The 18,058-nt window shown below is 38.1% G+C and overlaps 1 protein-coding gene across 4 annotated transcripts in view; it reads right to left on the reverse strand.

Moving 5' to 3' along the window:
* Window positions 1-1,847: 1,847 nt before the first annotated feature.
* FAM222A (family with sequence similarity 222 member A) overlaps window positions 1,848-18,058 on the reverse strand; it is a 112,550-nt gene continuing 96,339 nt past the window's right edge. For 3 of the 4 annotated variants that reach the window (XM_063454667.1, XM_063454666.1, XM_063454668.1), the window contains exon 3: window positions 1,848-5,976. In XM_063454667.1, coding sequence (XP_063310737.1) covers window positions 4,739-5,976 — 1,238 coding nt within the window. In that variant the 3' untranslated portion in view covers window positions 1,848-4,738. The remainder of the gene's footprint in view (window positions 5,977-18,058) is intronic. The other variant, XR_010090880.1, reaches the window with a different exon arrangement.

The raw sequence follows: 18,058 nt of genomic DNA on the forward strand, positions 1-18,058 counted from the left end.
TCGTTAACTGTGTCAACAGGGGCAAGCAGTGCATTGTGAATCAATGCTTGGCTTGTGGCTCTTCATGGGTCAATGATTTTCATGCCAGATGGCATCTGAACAGGGAACAATTTATATGATCACAAGGAATAGGTAAGGAAATGTAATTAACATGTTTAAGGATGTGCTCCTATACTGTACATCTACTATGGGGTGCAATATAGAAATTACATAAAGATATTAGAAAGTGACCATGTAAATCAGCGGATACGATCTATGGAGCAGTTTGGGTGGACATATAAAAATAAAGCAGCAATTCCAGACAGTTATAAAACAACTAGTTCCTCAAGGTTAGAGGAGAGAGAATAAGAGGAATATTGGGGCAGATTGGAGAAGTTAGAAAAATGAGTGGCACAGTGAGGACGGGGGCAGTTACAGGAGGAGTTGCAGGGTCAGTTACAGGAAGAGTTGCAGGATGGGGACGGGGCAGTTATAGGAGAAGTTGCAAGATGGGGACGGGGGCAGTTACAGGAGAAGTTGCAGGATGGGGACGGGGGCAGTTACAGGAGAAGTTGCAGGATGGGGACGGGGCAGTTACAGGAGAAGTTGCAGGATGGGGACGGGGGCAGTTACAGGAGGAGTTGCAAGATGGGGATGGGGGCAGTTACAGGAGGAGTTGCCAGACGGGGATGGGGGCAGTTACAGGAGGATTTGCCAGACGGGGATGGGGGCAGTTACAGGAGGAGTTGCAAGATGGGATGGGGCAGTTACAGGAGGAGGAGGTGCAGCATGGGGACAAAGGTAGTAAAAAGGAAGAGGTGCAGGGTGGGGGCAGGGAAGTTACGGGAGAAGTTGGAGGGTGGGCACAGGGGCAGTTACAGCTGGAGTTAAGATCTGTTAAAGGAGTTGCAGGGTGTTGGTTAGAGGAGTTAGAATTGTTAAAGCACGAGTATAGGATAAGTTGTAGAAGGAAATATAAAATGCCTATTGGAGAGGTTAGATAAGTTATAGAGTGGATATATAGGAGCATATATAGTTCGTATTATATGGTTGCTACAGGAGGGATTATAGCAGGAGTTGCATAATGTGTATAGGAGCACCTAGAAGAATTATAAAGTGAGGAGTGATGGTAGGCACAGTTATAGACAGGAATATCTGCTTGTACTGAATGGGTTTTAGCAAAATTAGAGAGAATTTTCAGGTGATCTAAAAGATAGTATATAAGTGTGAAGGAATTCTGTACTTTTATACTATGTACTGTAACAATAAAATAGAAACCGAAAGCCAATTTAGTAAAAGGAGCACATTTTGTTACTGCGGTTGCATTGTCATTAAAAACGTGCTTCAAAGATCGATAGAATAAGGACACTCAAATGTTATTCCATTTAATGTATAATAAAAAAATCTTTTAGAACAGAGATTAGCAAAAGGAGATTGAAATTCACAGATGGCACATTCTAACAGCGCTAACATCTGCATTCCTGGACTATCATTCGCTCTATATAGCAAAGTGAACCAAGAACCAAGTGAACAACATTGTATTTCAGAAAGAAAGGAAAAAAGACAAAAGAAAAACAGAAAAATAAGATTTAAAAGGCTATTCAAGCAAAAGAAAGCATTGTTGGGATGAGGAAAGTTGTTTTTTTTTTTGCCTGTTTTTTTAGCAGCCGACATGTAAATTATACAATTTTATTACACTACAAAAAAAATTATATTCAAGTTTTCAAGTTTTTTTTTTTTTTTTTAAATAATTTTATTTATTTTTTAATTTAAAGATCATCCTGCAGGCGCTCTTCAGTTCTACGCTTTTTTTTATTTCTCTTTCACTAGTGCAAGTTATGGACTAAAAAAAAAAAAAGAAATTAGTATTAGCTTAAATGTTTAATTAATTAATTAACCCCTTCTCTGCCAGAGCCTTTGGCAGCAAAGCAACAATAAAATAAAGTTCAATAACATAAAGCAACATTGGCATGACATAGTAATATCTATTTATATATTTCAATTTTGATACTATATATAACTAACATTTTGCAGCACAGAAGAGAAATTGATGTATTCTGTTGTCTCCAAAATAGCAGCATCTTTTTAAAAACATTAAACTACCATTCACATTCTTTGAAGTTTAATCATCGTTATTATTCAGTTTATTAACTGGGATAACAATAAAGCCCAGATTTTAGTGGAAATGTACAGAAAAGAAATCCATTTTATGATAAGATTTAAAATGAATTAAAAAATTAACTCCCTTTGTTGCCAGTGAGATCTGCAATGCACTGTGGGTAATGCAAACAATATCCTTGAATAGTTATAATGACATTCTGTGTAATATATACACAGAATTACTAAACTATCATGGATGCATTTACTGTGGTGAGTACAGCTGTACAGGTAAGTTAAAAAAAAAAGCACACGTACCTCCACAGTGACCTCATTGCCCCAAGAATTTTGAAAGAAATACCACACAACTACTTATATACCATAAGCTTATGTACACCCATATTCCCACGCAATTGGCACTATGGGTATACTATTAATTTACGTGATGATGTAAATTCTAAAATAAAAACTTTTAGTTAGCTACCGAGTTGTGTGTAAATCTACATGTGACCGTTCGGTTCTAGGTGTTCTGCCCTGCCTTGCAAGAGCAAGTTACTTTATGTTTTTGAAAAATGACTACTGTTGAACCGCAAGGTGCTTCACCATAAACTCAGTGGGGGAGATTTTTTCAGTGTTGCTACGGGAAAAGTGGTGCATAGTTTTTAAAGTGGATCAATGCCCAAGAAAACCAACAATATGTTCCTGCTGAGGCTAATGCATTCGCTTTGGGCTGCTCCACCTTTTGATTTTTGCACTACTTGTCCCTTAGGATGACTTTTATAAATGTCCCCAATGCATCTGTTACCTTGAGGAATGGTGTTTGTCAGGTATGAGTAAGGCAACAATGACAATCCATAATCTACCATGAAACTGGTAGAGAATTATGCAAGTTTTAGTCCATCCATCTATGCATTTATCACACATTAAAGCCTGGCTAAGAGCAACAACGTGTAAGAAATGTATAGTGCGACTTGTCTAGTGTCTATGGCATTCTATGATGCAAGTACACAATATTGCTTAAATGAGGTCTTGAAAGTCATACTCCTATCATGATTTTAAAGAGACACTCCAAGAACCATAAAAAAACCTGTGCACATTTAGGTTTTGGTGCAAGGCGGTTCTCTGCCCCTGTCTCCCAGCAAACAACTGCTATTAATGGTAGCCATTTGCAAAAGAAAGGAGAAGAGCCCGAGCCTTATTCACAAGATCACATCTTATAGTGACTATCACAAAACTCTAAATGGAGCTGTCAGTAAGCTGAAGTGAGCTGCAGTACAGCTGCTATCCATTTAGACAGCATTTACATTCACCATCCCCTGATGAATAGAATGCTGTCAAGTACTAAACTATATATCTAATGAATCACTACTGGGCAGGATTTAGTGTAAATGCTTGATTCCCATTGGAAATAATGGAAGCTTACTGACTAGGTTCTGTTCAGACCAAGAGGTGTCTCAGCCAATCTACAAGCCTGTGAATTTGCAACAAATGCACATAAGTAGATGTTTTTTAAAATTTATTAAAATGTTTGCATATTTGTTGTATAACTATAACAGCTTGTGATATCATTAATTTAAAATTAGGGTTTCAGGTTCTAAAAACAGCATAAAGGGAATTTTTGCATTGCCATGCTGAGAATTATGTGTGCTCCTGACCTTTAATACCTGGTTTAGGAAAGTCTTGACTGTAACCCTTCTAAACCTTTTGTAGACCAGATCTGGACAGTCTTGACTGTAACCCTTCTGAACCTTTTGTAGACCAGATCTGGACTGTCTTGACTATAACCCTTCTGAACCTTTTGTAGACCAGATCTGGCCAGTCTTGACTGTAACCCTTCTGTGATTTGTAGACCAGTTTCGAATGGTGTCCTGGTTTCAAGTTATTAGACCGCAGCTACCATCATCTGTAGCTGGCTGAAAAAAAAAAAATGGATAGGACAATGTGGTTTGCAGGGCTGAGTCCTGTCGCTTGCCTAACACTAATGACTACAGAATAACTTTTGTTAAATAAATCTTTGTCCAGCCTTTTCCCATTCCATATTTAATAACAACATGCTCACATTCAGCTCAAATTCTCTCAAAAATGCCTAGACCAACTGAAAAGAGAAAATTTGGCAGAATACATTGGCAAGAGAGGGGTTAATCAAAATTATAGTTCATATACCTCGCATTTATTACTATAAATAAATAGATACTTTAAGGCTACCCTTCATTTTCTGTTTCACTGGTCCGGTCTCCTTTACTGGAAAACGCGAAATAAAACAAAACAATACATTTAATAAGATTTAAGGGAAATGAGCCTGCATTCAGTGTAGATACCAATTCTAGAATTTGATGGTATATGCCACGATGAAGATTTTATTTAGGACATACCACTTTCTCCCAATTCTCAGAAAATGTTTTAAAAAGATGTTAACAGACTAAGCACTGAGGGTTACAGGCAGCAGTAGTTATGCTTTTTGGACCACAAAAGTAAAACTCATTTGTGGCCAGAAGGCCTCACAAGGCTGTGCTCTCTGACCACAAAGAAGTGTAGGATGGCCACTGAATCCTGGGGCCTTTTGAACTCTTTTTTAGCATGTCTCCTCAGAGCTACGTAACATCATATAGATTGAAAAACCAGTGTTGGCCACTTGAATATCGAAAAGGGCAGGACTTTGTTTTTATCTATAAATGGGCAGACGTATGTGGGCATGCTGATGATCTAGAAGCCGTGGCACAGACACGGTCTCATAACCCTTTCCAAGCATCTGCTCCTTGATACAGGGTGGGTGAATGTCATTGATAAGATACTCCAAGGATTGAAGGCTACTACTAAGAATAGAGGTATTGCAAAGGGTCTTGCTGGGGATGCTGGTTAGTCCGTCTGATGGGTGTATTCCCAAATCCCTGTGCCCGTTGGCAAGTTCCTGGGGGTTGTAACAGTCACTGTTGGGCGTGACTAAGATGCTGTTCCAAGGAGGGGCAAAATACTGCCCCACAGAGAAATTTCCGTGCATGCCAACACAGTTCAAAGGGGAGGAGCTGACTTTTTCAACTGCACTAGCAAGAGTATAAGGACGAGACACTCCTGCACACACTTCGGGTGATTTGCTGATTGCTCCTCCCCCTCCACTTCCCCCACTGTATATTCGGAGCTGCTGTTGCTTCTGTTGCCATATTAGGTAGTCAATGCCATCCTGATAAGATCCAGCTTTTGATACCACAGGGGCTGCCCCCAGTGCTAGCTCACTACCTGCTCTACAGTCTTGTAAGACCGTCCCAGCATAGGTCACAGTGCTCCCAGTCATGGTCGTAAAGCCACTAGTCATACCTTGCTTGGCGGGGCTGGAGTTAGTAACCACCACCCCTTGGCAAGCCTGATGAGAAGCTTGAGCCTGGCACTGTTGGTTAATCTGGTAAATGATGCTCTGGATGGAGGGCAGGTTTGATTGCTGAAGTGCCAAATTCCTGCCCGTTAACGGAATGACAGATGCTGCCACAGTCACATTGGGTGGTACTGGTGCATCTAGTTGCTTCTGGCTTCCAAGATAACTCAGCTGTCCACTGCAAGGTTGGTTTTGTGTTAAAGTGCTTGACATTGGGTAAGGAGCAACACCAACCTGTGTTGTAGATATTTTAGTCCGTTTACCCTCTACATTCTTCAGTACACTCTTGCTAGAAGATTTGACAACAGCAAGCAGTCCTTGGTATCCACCTGTATGCATCGGGTAAGGACTATAACGTTGACCAGTTGTATCATAACCATTTACAGTCCGATTTAGATGCTTGTGCTGGGGAACCCTGATGTTTGTAGGGAAGATTTTGATGGTCAGTGGGCTGTGAGCTACTTTCTGTGCGTAGGCATCCAGTTCAGCAGGACTGGGGTACCGGGTAGTCTGCATTGGTGTGGCTGCCTCACCTGAAAAACACAAAAGCAACATAAGTCAACATCTACAGGTGTATGGATAGTTGCAAAATTATGCTGGGAATGATATACAAAGACTTGGTTAAAATCAAATTTGCTTTAAAATATTTTTATGTATGTGAGGCTTTGCAAAAGTGAAACAGGGATGGAATGTGGGAGAATAGTGGTGAAAAGGGGACTAGAAAAATTGAAAAAAAATGTTTTAAAGCCAATGGTATGGATGGTAGAAAAAGACTGAACAAACACATTATGAAATACATAGGTGAAACTATGGATTGTGTTTAAAACAGGACAGTAAAAAAAAAAACAAAAAAGGAAAATAAAGTCAGAGATTTTGAAAAAAACACTAGAAAAAAACATAAAGGAAGACGGGCAAAATAAATATACAAAATTAGATATCAGCAAATTCTTAATCCAGCATGTACCAAAATAGATTGAACTACTTAACAAAAAAGGCTAAAAACAAATTAAGAAGAGCAATTTTCTAAACAGAATTATTCTTGATTATAGTGGTAAATCATGTCTAATGTTCCCAAAAATGTTTTTTTGTTACTAAAAAAAAAGTCCATACTTGAGAGATGGCAGTTAATAATTTAATGACAGGGAAAGCAGTAGCTGTCAGCTCTGAACACGTTTGTCTCATTTTTTTCTGTTAAAACAGACAAAAAGAGCCTTAGAACTGTGGCATGTGGTTCCACCCAAGTACTCTGAGGGGAGAAAAAAAATGACTGAACTGTTATCTTTAAAAATCCCCTATAATTAGGAGAGAAAATCTGCTGATTGCAATTTTACTCATTCGGTGCTGAAAGCACAACGTACATTAGGTGGCTATTTCATTGCTAAAATGGTTAATATATTGACAGACAAGGTGAGGGCTTTTAGCTCATAGTAATCCTCTTCAATGTAAATTATAAACACATATGAATTCTCTAAACAAAATATAAATATGATAATCTGCTGCATGCATGCATTATTCAATACTCTGAAGATCCCTGTCCCGTGACATTTACAATCCACTTGGTATGTAAAGTACTAGAAGATGATGTGAATTGCCTAAAGGTGAAGTTGTGCCTTCTACACACCTCTCAGCCACCCTTCTGCTTAAGGGTCTCACTCACTTTTCTACACTGATAACTTATTCCTACAAGCCTAGAGAATATTATGTGTACTAGACTCTAGTACACACAATATTCTCGAGGCTTGTAGGGATAAGTTATCAGTGTAGAAAATTGATAGCAGATAGAAGAAAGGTCCAGGCATTCCAAGGTACAAAAAGGCACATTTATTCAACCCATTGCCACTCACAACGTTTCAACCTAAATATGTATAGGTCGAAATGTTGTGAGTGGCAGTGGGTTCAATACACTTGCCTTTTTGTACTTTGGAGTGCCTGGACCTTTCTTCTATCTGCGATTGAGTACTTGGCCCCTGGTACTGGGACTGGCCTGGTTGCACCCAGCTACATAACACTTGGGACAGAGTGCAGTTCCACATTTCCACTATCACTACTTCTGAACTGTAGAAAATTGAGAGACCCTTAAGCAGAAGGGTTTGGAAACTCTAGTAACTAGAGTATTGCAGCATCCCACAGCTATAACAATCAGACTCAGAGTAGTGTATGTTTAACCTTAAGTAACTGTCTATAAATAGTTTGAATTGCTATCTTGGCCATCTTCTAGCTAGACAACATATTTCCTCAGTTATGCAGTAACTTAAATATCCATCAAATTGATAGATGTTCATTTTATTTAAGTCCCTCTCGGGCAATTTGGCATATTAAGAAGTATGCTTCTGGCTGTATATCTCAAGTACTGGCAAGCGAGCACACAGAATATTAGAAGTCTTTTCCGGACAATGGAGGCATTATGACTGGCTGAGGATTCTGGGATATGCAGCTTTAGCAGCTACAATCTTAATGCTAGTCTATCCCTGCCTTCAATTATAGCAGTTCCTTTAATTTAATCCAATGACCAATTATTGGTTTTACTTGTTCTAATGAGGACGGCAATTTTAAAAGAGCATGTTAACCTCTTCAGTTCCTTGGTTTCTTCTGATTCACAAGTTTATTCTTCTGGAAATAGTGCAATACAGGCAGTAAGAGTAAGAGGAATTTGGTCCACTCTGCAAACCTCATTTTAACCCAGTCAGAATAAATTGGATGTAAAATACATTACAGAAGTAATTTCATGGGTGTTTAACCCCTCCAAAAAGCATACAAACAGTCTATTTACGCAGGAAGAGAAATCAGCATTTTTTTTTTATTTTATATAATGAACCCCAAAAAAGCCTGTTCGTTGCAATTTTACAGATAATCAAAAGCTGCAAAATTAACATCGTTTTTCAAACTCTATTACACAGAGAAATAAAATAATAATTGCCCTTGCACATTTATTTTTCATCAAAAGTTTGAACAACTGTGATGGAAAAAAATATTAATTTAAGAAAAGCCTTTTTTTTCCCATTTACTTTTTTTTTCTATTTAAAATGAGAAAATATAATTATGTTCCTCTCATGCAGGCAACAGGTTTGCAACATCAATAGGTTGAAATAACTTGGATACCCTAAATAATGCTATAGCGAGTTCATGTATTTTTGATGACACGAGTAAGTGGCATATTTAGAGAGCACTATAGAAAAAAAAATAACAAAAAGGTAGGAGCTAACTGAAATACATTTTAAAGCCATGACTCCATGACTAGTTTTGCAGTAGTTACCCCATCAAAAAGTGAAGAACCCCAGATTTAAAAAAGGATATAAATTACCAACAACTAAGCCTTTCTACTGCACCATTAAAACATAAAATGAAAAAAATGCAGTTGGTCACTTATTAAAAGAACAACAACAAAAAAACTAAATAGTATACCAAAGAAAAACAACTCCCATTCCATGCCTACCACTAGTGTCACTTAATATACCCTAAATAAAATAATAGCAAAAAATAGCTCTCGCTCACTACAAATAAATACTTTAAATTATATTGCACTCACCCTGTTTTGTTGGGGGCAGCCTACCAGGAGACCAAGTTTGCTTTTATTTGTTTGTTTTCCAATCTGAGCTTGTCCTGGCAGCTTGCACTCTATTTAGTACAAGTAGTAAAGTACATACAAGCCATCATCTGTATTACACAAATCCACATGGGAAAAATATTGTGAAGTTCCATCTCTCGACACAAATGAAGATGGCTGGAGTAAGGGAATCTGTAGCATATATAACATAAGGGAAGGAGTGACTCAAATGGTGGAAGTATGGAAACGGAGCCATTCAAACGGTTGCTAATTAAATAGAGAAGATGCCATCAAGACCGCCTTATAGGTGTCTAAAACAGGAACCCTTATTAACCAGTATATTAAGCTCATTTAGTTGCAGCTTCCAGTGAAATGTTACACTGATAGAAATTGTAATGGGATATTTCAATATTATTGTGAAATGTATTAATTTCATGAGCAGAGAAGAGATACAGAGAAGGACACTTAACCGTTATTAAATCGGTTTATATTATATATGTAGCATCCTTACCATTATCACGGACTGGACTTCCTGTATGGTTCCATTAAAGGGACACTGTAGGCACCCTGACCACATCAGCTAATTGAAGTGGTCTGGGTGCTGTGACCCTTTTGCATTTAGTGCTGCAATGTTAAACATCGTTATTCCAGAGAAACTGCAATGTTTACATTGCAGCTCTAAATCTGCTCTCAGTGGCTGTCTAAGACAGCCACTGGGGGCGCTTCTGGAATGCAAACGGACATTTGGTCCGTTATCTGCTGCTGGATGTCCTCCTGGACCTCCAGCGTCAGATTTTCCTGCTAGGAAAGCATTAGATAATGCTTTCCTATGGGGAGGTGTAATCCTATGGGGAGGTGTAATGCGCATGCGGCCATTGCCGTGCATGTGCATTAGGTCTTCCCTGCTGGGGTTTTAACGGGGTGGGGGAAAAGTAGGGGTTGCCTATTAACCTTAGAGTGCCAGGAAAATGGCTTTGTTTTCCTGGTACTATAGGATCCCTTTCACCAGAGAAATATATGTAACATGATTATCATAGGTTAACATTTTGTCCCGCACAATGCACGTTTTTGCACCTTCTCAAATGGAGAACCTACCTGCATGCACTGTAGCACTAAAGGGTTCCCCCATTCTAGGAGTGATTTGTTTGGAAACTGCTTTTATAGAGGGTGAGGTATAGATAATATAAGATTCTTTACTATGCATGACATGTCAGCACGGTCACAAGAGGTTTAGTCTTATTGTTGCATGGGCTGAAAAGAGATATGTGTCCATTAAGTTCAGCCTTCCTCACATTTGTTTTTGCTGTTGATCCAAAAGAAGGTAAACTCCATTTGAACCACTTCAAATTTTGCAAATTAGAAAAAAAAATCCTCCTTGACCCCAGAATGGCAGTCAGATGTATCCATGGATCAAGAAGCTAGTACCCCACAGTTTAAAAAATATATATATATAATTTAATATTATGTTTTTGAAAGTATGCATCTATATGCTGTTTAAACATCTGTTAAGAGTCGAATGAAAAAAACACTTCAGGTGAAAATTCCACATCCTTATTGTTCTTACGGTTAAAAAATCAACCTTTCCTCTTGAAGGAGTTCATTAACCCAATTAAAAAAGGACAAAACAGAGAATCCCTAAATTGTAATAGTTTACGTAACGTTCCAAGTTGTGTTCAGTGCTTGTGTTTCCATGTGTTAATGTGTAAAAAGTAATATGAAAATCATACGGATTAAAAATTGGCACGTATTACATTTATAGTTTGGCCCTGTATAAAAAGTGGAGATGTGAAAACCTCACAATCTATAATTTGGCTGCTTATTATGGAAAATTATTTATTAAAGAAAGGTGTAAGGACCATCTCTACTAAACAATTGGCTGGACAGGAATCAAGGGATGGTTTGATGCATGAAGTGGTTCAAATGTATTCCATTAAAAGAAACACAAGCACTTAATACAATTTGGAAGTTTACATAAGTTATTTAAAATTCAGAGTTGCTCTGTTACTCTTTATTGGGGATCTTCTTTAATTTCTAAATACAATTAGGCTTACAGCCTGCTTTTTGGAGATTTACATTTAAGTGACTTTATTGTTTCTCTTAGCTGGGAATCTTTTATTATATTTTATCTTTTCGTTCATTAGCCCTCCCCCATCATTGGCAAGGGGTATATGAGTGCATTTGGATAAGATGCAGACTAATGTAATCCCTGCAGAATTTTCAAACGTTAACGCTACCTTTTCAGAGAAAAGGCAGTGTTTACATTGCTGTCTAGTAACACCTCTCGGTGCACGAACTCAGATGGCCACTAACGGATGCTTCCTAGACCAGTGCTGCAGAGTGTGCAGCACTGGCATTCAGCATCTCCACGCTTTGCACTGATGCACTGATTTAGAGATGCACTGATTTAATGTGGAGATGCTGATTGGAGCAGAGCGGCATTATGCCACGCATGCATAATAGCCACCCAATGCTTTCATATGGGAAAGAATTGGATTGGCTGAGATCATAACGTTTAATGATCTCAGCCAACACTGGCGAGATCAGTGCGGCGTGGGATGAAAGGTGAGTTTAAACACCCTTTTCCTGAGATCTAAGGAGGGCTAAATAGTTAAACACTATAGTGTCAGGAATACAGGTTTGTGTTCCTGACAATATAGTGTTCCTTTAAGGATTACATCTTCTTGATTATAGGCGTGCCTGAACAGATACATACAACTATCTTCTTCAGTGACAAATTTTTCTTTGCATTTTGCCACACACTATCTGCATTGTCCTTCAAGCTGACACCGCTGTCCTTGGCAGAATCCCCAACTCTCAATTAATGTGGCACTAATTAGCTGTGTGACATTTGCAAACTTATAATGGAAAATAAAACTCCTCTTTACTCCTCTTCCAGCTGGATACTTAAAGAGGAATTGTCACTTTGGAAGTAAAGGCACATCATAATAGCTAGCTAAACGTTTGCCATTAGAGTGCTATTATTTATTTATTTATTTTTATGAGATTTCATTAAATACAGTGCTGTTCTGGAATAGCTTAGCATGCGTTGCAAATTCCAAATGTCCCATGATCAATCACATGTCCAGAATGAGGTGGGACTCTCACTTAGAATAACATTTCTTGTTTCATTTCAAAATGCCAAATGAAAGACTCCTTCTCCACTCAGATTACATCTAGATCAGCTACATTTTATGCAATAGTTTGTTTCCAATTAATTACCAATTAAAGGGACAATATGGGAAAAAAATCCCTATTTTGAGGATACATCCCCATGCCTGTTGCCTTTGTCAGCCCTCCCCTTCTAACCATGCCATGACTTTCTGTGACTGTCCAATCACAGGCCACCCAGTGCAGCTAAATGAGAAGTCTTTGCAAGGTAGGTGCTCTGGGCAATAGCTGCCTCTTGAGTTTAGCTCCACTGTTAATGTATAAAATTACCAAGATATATTGAAATCTGCACTTTTTGTAAAATGCACTGCATCGCTTCCCTCAGGAGAGCTAACGGAACTTTAGGCTCTCTCAGATTGTAATGTAGGTGGGAGAAGCAGTGCCTGCTGGACAATAAGTAGGAAGTAAAACCATTTAAAAAGACTCCTTGCAATGGGGGTTTGTTAGGGGACACCTGGCACCATAACCACTACAGCAAGCTGGACCTATTTACCAGTAATTGGGCAAACATTTTGCAATGTTTTGCCATCTTACCTGGTCTTCCCAGGCCCCTGCTCTCCTTTAAGTTTGCTTTGACTAATACCTGGCTTCTGCAGACTGCTTTTAGTCAATAAATGCAATTCTGTGCATTGGAATATGCACAGAACTGATATTAGCCAGTCCGCAACTCTAATTCCAAGTTGGCTGATGACACTTTAGCAATGCAGCTGGAGGTGGTTTTTCACTTCCGGTGGTAAACGGGCTTCTCTACATATGTACAGCACTACATAACTAAATGCTACCCATATACACTTCAAATCACTAAAGTGGTCATGGTGCTTGGAGTAACCCTTTAAGTCCCAGCAATGCCCCGTAATTGAGGGCCCCACCATGCAGAGTCTGTCAACTGGGCATTATGGCAAACAATTCACAGATCATGCCACCCACCTTGCAGAATGGGACTCCATAGCATTATATATATTTAGCAGAAATAATAGAGACACACACACGCACACACCTATATAATGCCTAGTTTTCTTTTATGGTAAGCATACTCTTGCCCGGCAGAGCATTATTCAAGTACACTTGCTGGGTGGCTTTTTCTGTAAAAGTAATACTTCATTTCTTAGGAGCCTGCCACACAATATTCTTCAGAGCAAGATCTCTTATAGTATTCCTCTTTCTTTGAAGAGCAAAATGCTTTCCTCCTGTAATTCGTTCTAGCCATTCACAATTCAAGGATTATTGTCATCATTGCTTATTTATAAAGCCCTGGCATATTTTGCAGCACTGTAAAACGGGATGAAAAGGTTTTTGTTAAATATCGGGTGTCATATCTTTCCTCCGAGCTGGAAAGCGCAGTCTGTATTTATAAAGTACTTTATCACAGTGTTCGCCTTTTTATAGACGACCTAACTGTTCAGAAAAAAAAAAAAAAAAAGATACACGTCAGGAAAGGATCGACCACCCAAAAAAAAAAAAAAAAAAAAAAAAAAGAAAGCCATAATTAAAGCAAAGAAAAATTTGCACTGTAATCACTTGGGGATACGACATCATTGATTTTTGTTTAATGAATGATCCATTTTAGATCAGTGAAATCGGAAAGCTGGCCAGCTGCTTCATGCGTTTTGTACAGCGAAATATGTCACATAAATTCCTTATCTGCAGTGACTTTCATATAAATTCCTTGTCTTAGTCAGCTAGAGAAATGAACTGCTTTGTGCCTCTAGAAGAGGGAAATTCCATGGACACAGACTATGTGCTTGAGAAAACGCAATTGTATTTATTGAAATGTTACACTATGTGTTAGTGGAAAGAGACAAGTGAGGCAGACTACAGAATCAAGAAAAAAACGAGGAGACCACATGGGCTGAGATGATGGTCTTCAAAAACCAAAGTGAGGCAGGAGGAAGATCAGAATCCACATTCCAATGATTGTCGACTGTAGTACAGAAAATGTTAGTGAACTGGATTTTCCCATGATACACTGCCAGCCTGAGCACTATAATGAATTTAGTTCTGCCGTGGGCAGGACAAATGTTGCTGAAAGAAGACTATACGAAAGAGGCGATTTGACGTTTTAAATGAGATGTATGAGAAGGAAGAGGTGGAAGGCAGTGGCAAGAAATTCTGATGGGCCGATCTTCATAAACACTTGATAATTGTGACTGACCTTTGAAAATCATCAAACCCTCAAGAGATCTAATACAGCATGCAATGAATTCCACCCATAAGTTGGGCAGACAGACCAGTAGACTGCACACATGAGCTGAGGGGGCTAGGGATTCAGGCAGAACAAACCACCGTTTCCTCACTAAGGAGGTCGTGATTAATTAAAAAGTAATGGAACTGATAATAGAAATTCACAAAGATCTGTTGGTGGAAACCAACAGAAATCTGCAGGACCACCACATTGGTTTCCATGATAATTGCTCCATATTTGATAGCAGTTTAACAGAAGATAAATAGATGCAGATTGAAGTCTCCTGCACAAGATAGCAGTGAGCATCATGTAAACTAGAATCAGAAACCGGATATACCAGTCTTATTCCAAAAAAAAAAAAAAATCACAGCTGATTTATTACACAAATTCTTTTCCTCAAAGGCTTCTTCCTGTGCTAACCAGATAGTAAGGTTTCAATAATTACATAGATTTTTACATCTCAGAGTATAAACTGAACTCATATATATTTTAAGTCCCAACATTTTTTAGAATGGATTGGTAGAAATGTAAAATTTATTTATTTTTCATCAGTTAGTTACAAATGCAGATTAAAGATGGCATATTTTGAAGCATAATCATTGCTTTTTGTTTAAAAGATTTTAAAAAAATAAACAAGTAAAAATCTATCCTACGGCTGTAAATTAGTTATTTAAAATAGTAAACACACCATGTTACATTAAATTTCATATGGGAAATGTACCTATAAATTTAAGATGGATTAGTAGGAGTGGGCGTCCAAGAATTGAATATCATATGATATTCTAGTCTGAAGTGGATTATGATTTTGCAACTGTAGAAGAACCTGTTCAAACCTCAGATCACAAGTTCTGTTCCTGGCAAAATTCTCCATGTGTCAATGAGTTAAATGTAAATTAAACAATTGGATATTAAAAATATAGGTTACTAGGTTTAGGGGTACGGTTAGGGGTAGAGGTACCACTACCCTAACCCTACCCTAACCATACCCCTACTTCTACTCTTTACCCAAACCCTACTCCTAACCCAACACTACCCCTACTTCTAACCTAACTCCTAACCTAACCCTAACACTACTCCTAACCGTACCCCAACCACAATCCTACCCCTACCTGTTTTGCCACTTTTCAAAAGTCCGAAGCACTTCAGCACTTCCGAAATTCGGCACTTCCGAAATTTGGCAATTCGGAAGCATCCGACTGTCCGAAATTGCCGAGAGCACCTGCCTTGCAAAGACTTCTCATTGAGCTGCATTGGGAAGTCTGTGATTGCCAGTCATTCCCTTTTAACCCAGACTCTCTGTGGCTGTCCAAAAGGCTGTGGGGCAAGAGATCTACAGCTTTTTCAAATCTTTTTTAGATATGCTCCCATTTAAAAAACGCACAGTTAAAACATTAAAAGCATGCATGTTTTCATTAGGGATATATCTACTAAATAGTGATTTAAAAACAGAAATGTTACATTTGGGCATTGGAGTCTTCTTTTAAGGTTTTACCCTAAGAAAATAAGAATAAAGTCTCATTATTTTAAAAAATGGCATTAGTTTACTTTTCACTATATTGCCAAGATTAGCACTCAAGAATTATAATAAATTGCTTCTAAAGTCAAAACTGGGCTATATGGATGCAAACCCAAGGACTCTAATACTCGCGTAAAGCAGTTTCGGTATATTCCCAGGCATAATATTTATACATGATACGCAATATGACTCAAATACATAAGTCTTGCGGCATTCTGAATATTGCCATACATAATCTGCACGTGTGCCAGAAAAATGTGTTAGTCATACTTCTGGCACAAGGATGGTTAACTTGGTCCAGCCAGACATTGTGTACACATCATTTTGCATACGTCTGCTCAGCACAAACAACGCAAGACACATTATTAGCCCTGACTGGTGCAACAGCACAGCTTGTCATATCGTGTTATAGTCCTAGAGGGCAACACGAATCCTAAGCGAGCAGTTCATCTGAACGCAAGTAAACTGTATTAACCCATTCCTTAACCAGACTATCACCCTACTCAACTTTTTATTACATTCTCAAAATTTTGACTTTTTATGCCCTTGTATTTTTCATGTTAATATTTGACCTACAAAATATGATAATTCTAACATATTTCTTATACAGTCAAGACTTGTCTAATCTGATGTTTTATGCATAAATGTGGTTGTTTCCAAGCACTGTCTGCTTCTATGCACACACAGGGAATAGGGTGCAGTAATTACATGGAACTGACAAATGTCTTAGAAAATAAACCATGTGCATCACAATCACTCAAAGAGTTAAACGATGGCAGCGTTTAACAGACTGAATGTCCAATGACTAAGCACAATATTGTAAGGTCTGTGTGTGTTAATGTAAGTCTGCTGGATTGGCAGACTATTGGCCTCCCCAACCTTAGCCGACCTCGGGCACTTGACCTATGAATTGACTTTTGGAAAGCCAAGCATTACTTGACCATAAAACAAAAACATTGTTGCATGCTGCAATTATGTCAGACGTGTCAATAAATACGAATTTTGTGCTTTTTTTTTTTTTTGATGGAAGTCCTGATACAACATGTTAAACTTTAATTTTGATATTCCAGTCTCATCAAGGCACTGTTTACACACACACACACACACACACACACACACACACATCTGGAATGGATACATTTTTTTGTGTTTCCTATTTATTACATATGGAGTCAGTTGTATTGATTTTCTTTACAGCCATGCTTCACTGATACAATCAAAATGTTCCATTAAAATACGATTTACCCCGAGAAGTATACAGTCATTGAACCATGAATTGTGGCCATTAATCTGCATTACTATTTCCTGTCATAATCTAATATTTTACTCATAGTAAAGGCAAATTCAGCCTGCTAATTTCCAGCTACACAGGCGAGATTCTCAACGCATGTCTTTTGGAATCTAAAAGGTTAAACGATGAGCAGATTACTAGTTTTAAAAGAGCAATCATTACCGTGTATCACATAATATGGCCTTGTGCCTTTAAGAGACAAATGAAATATTAATATAGAGAATATTTGCAGATCTGTCTCTTAAATGACAGTACAGAGGGGGGTTTAAGCCTGCCTCCGGCGAGCTGCAGGGCCCTTCCAATCCATTTAAAATGAGAATGCTTTTTCTCTCTCTGACAGATTGGTTGCTCCTTTTTCTACCTCTGTGATGCTGGTACAGATCAAACTGGCAGCAAAGGTGTTAACTAGATATCACCATTTTTTTTTTTAATTTCAGAAGTGTTCCATTGTACAAGTCTGATCTTGACTGTCATTGTGCAAGCATATTACAGTGTGGCTATATTTGTGATGGTTTAAATTAAAAATCATATTTTTTGTATCAAATGATATAATTATCACATTATCGTCATAATTTATAGCTCACCAATATTTCCCAAACAGCTTACTAAATATACAATGAGAATATTTAACATTCAATAATTGACATACACAAATAATTTTGACAGATACAAGATGTGAAAGAAACACTACTCAAATGAGCTTACGATCTTCTGTCTATCTACACATACATATCGACAAATACACACATCTTATATATTATATAATATTGCAGACAATGCAGTTTATGGATATTCTAGGTTTGCAACTATAACCATTAGTGTATATTATTTATTATATAAAGTATCATATTGAGAGGATAAAAATATCAAAAGTGGAAATAGTAAATATTAGAGGGGACAGCCAGCTCTTAAGA

The sequence above is a fragment of the Pelobates fuscus genome, chromosome 5, assembly GCF_036172605.1.
Source record: "Pelobates fuscus isolate aPelFus1 chromosome 5, aPelFus1.pri, whole genome shotgun sequence".
NCBI lineage: Eukaryota > Metazoa > Chordata > Amphibia > Anura > Pelobatidae > Pelobates > Pelobates fuscus.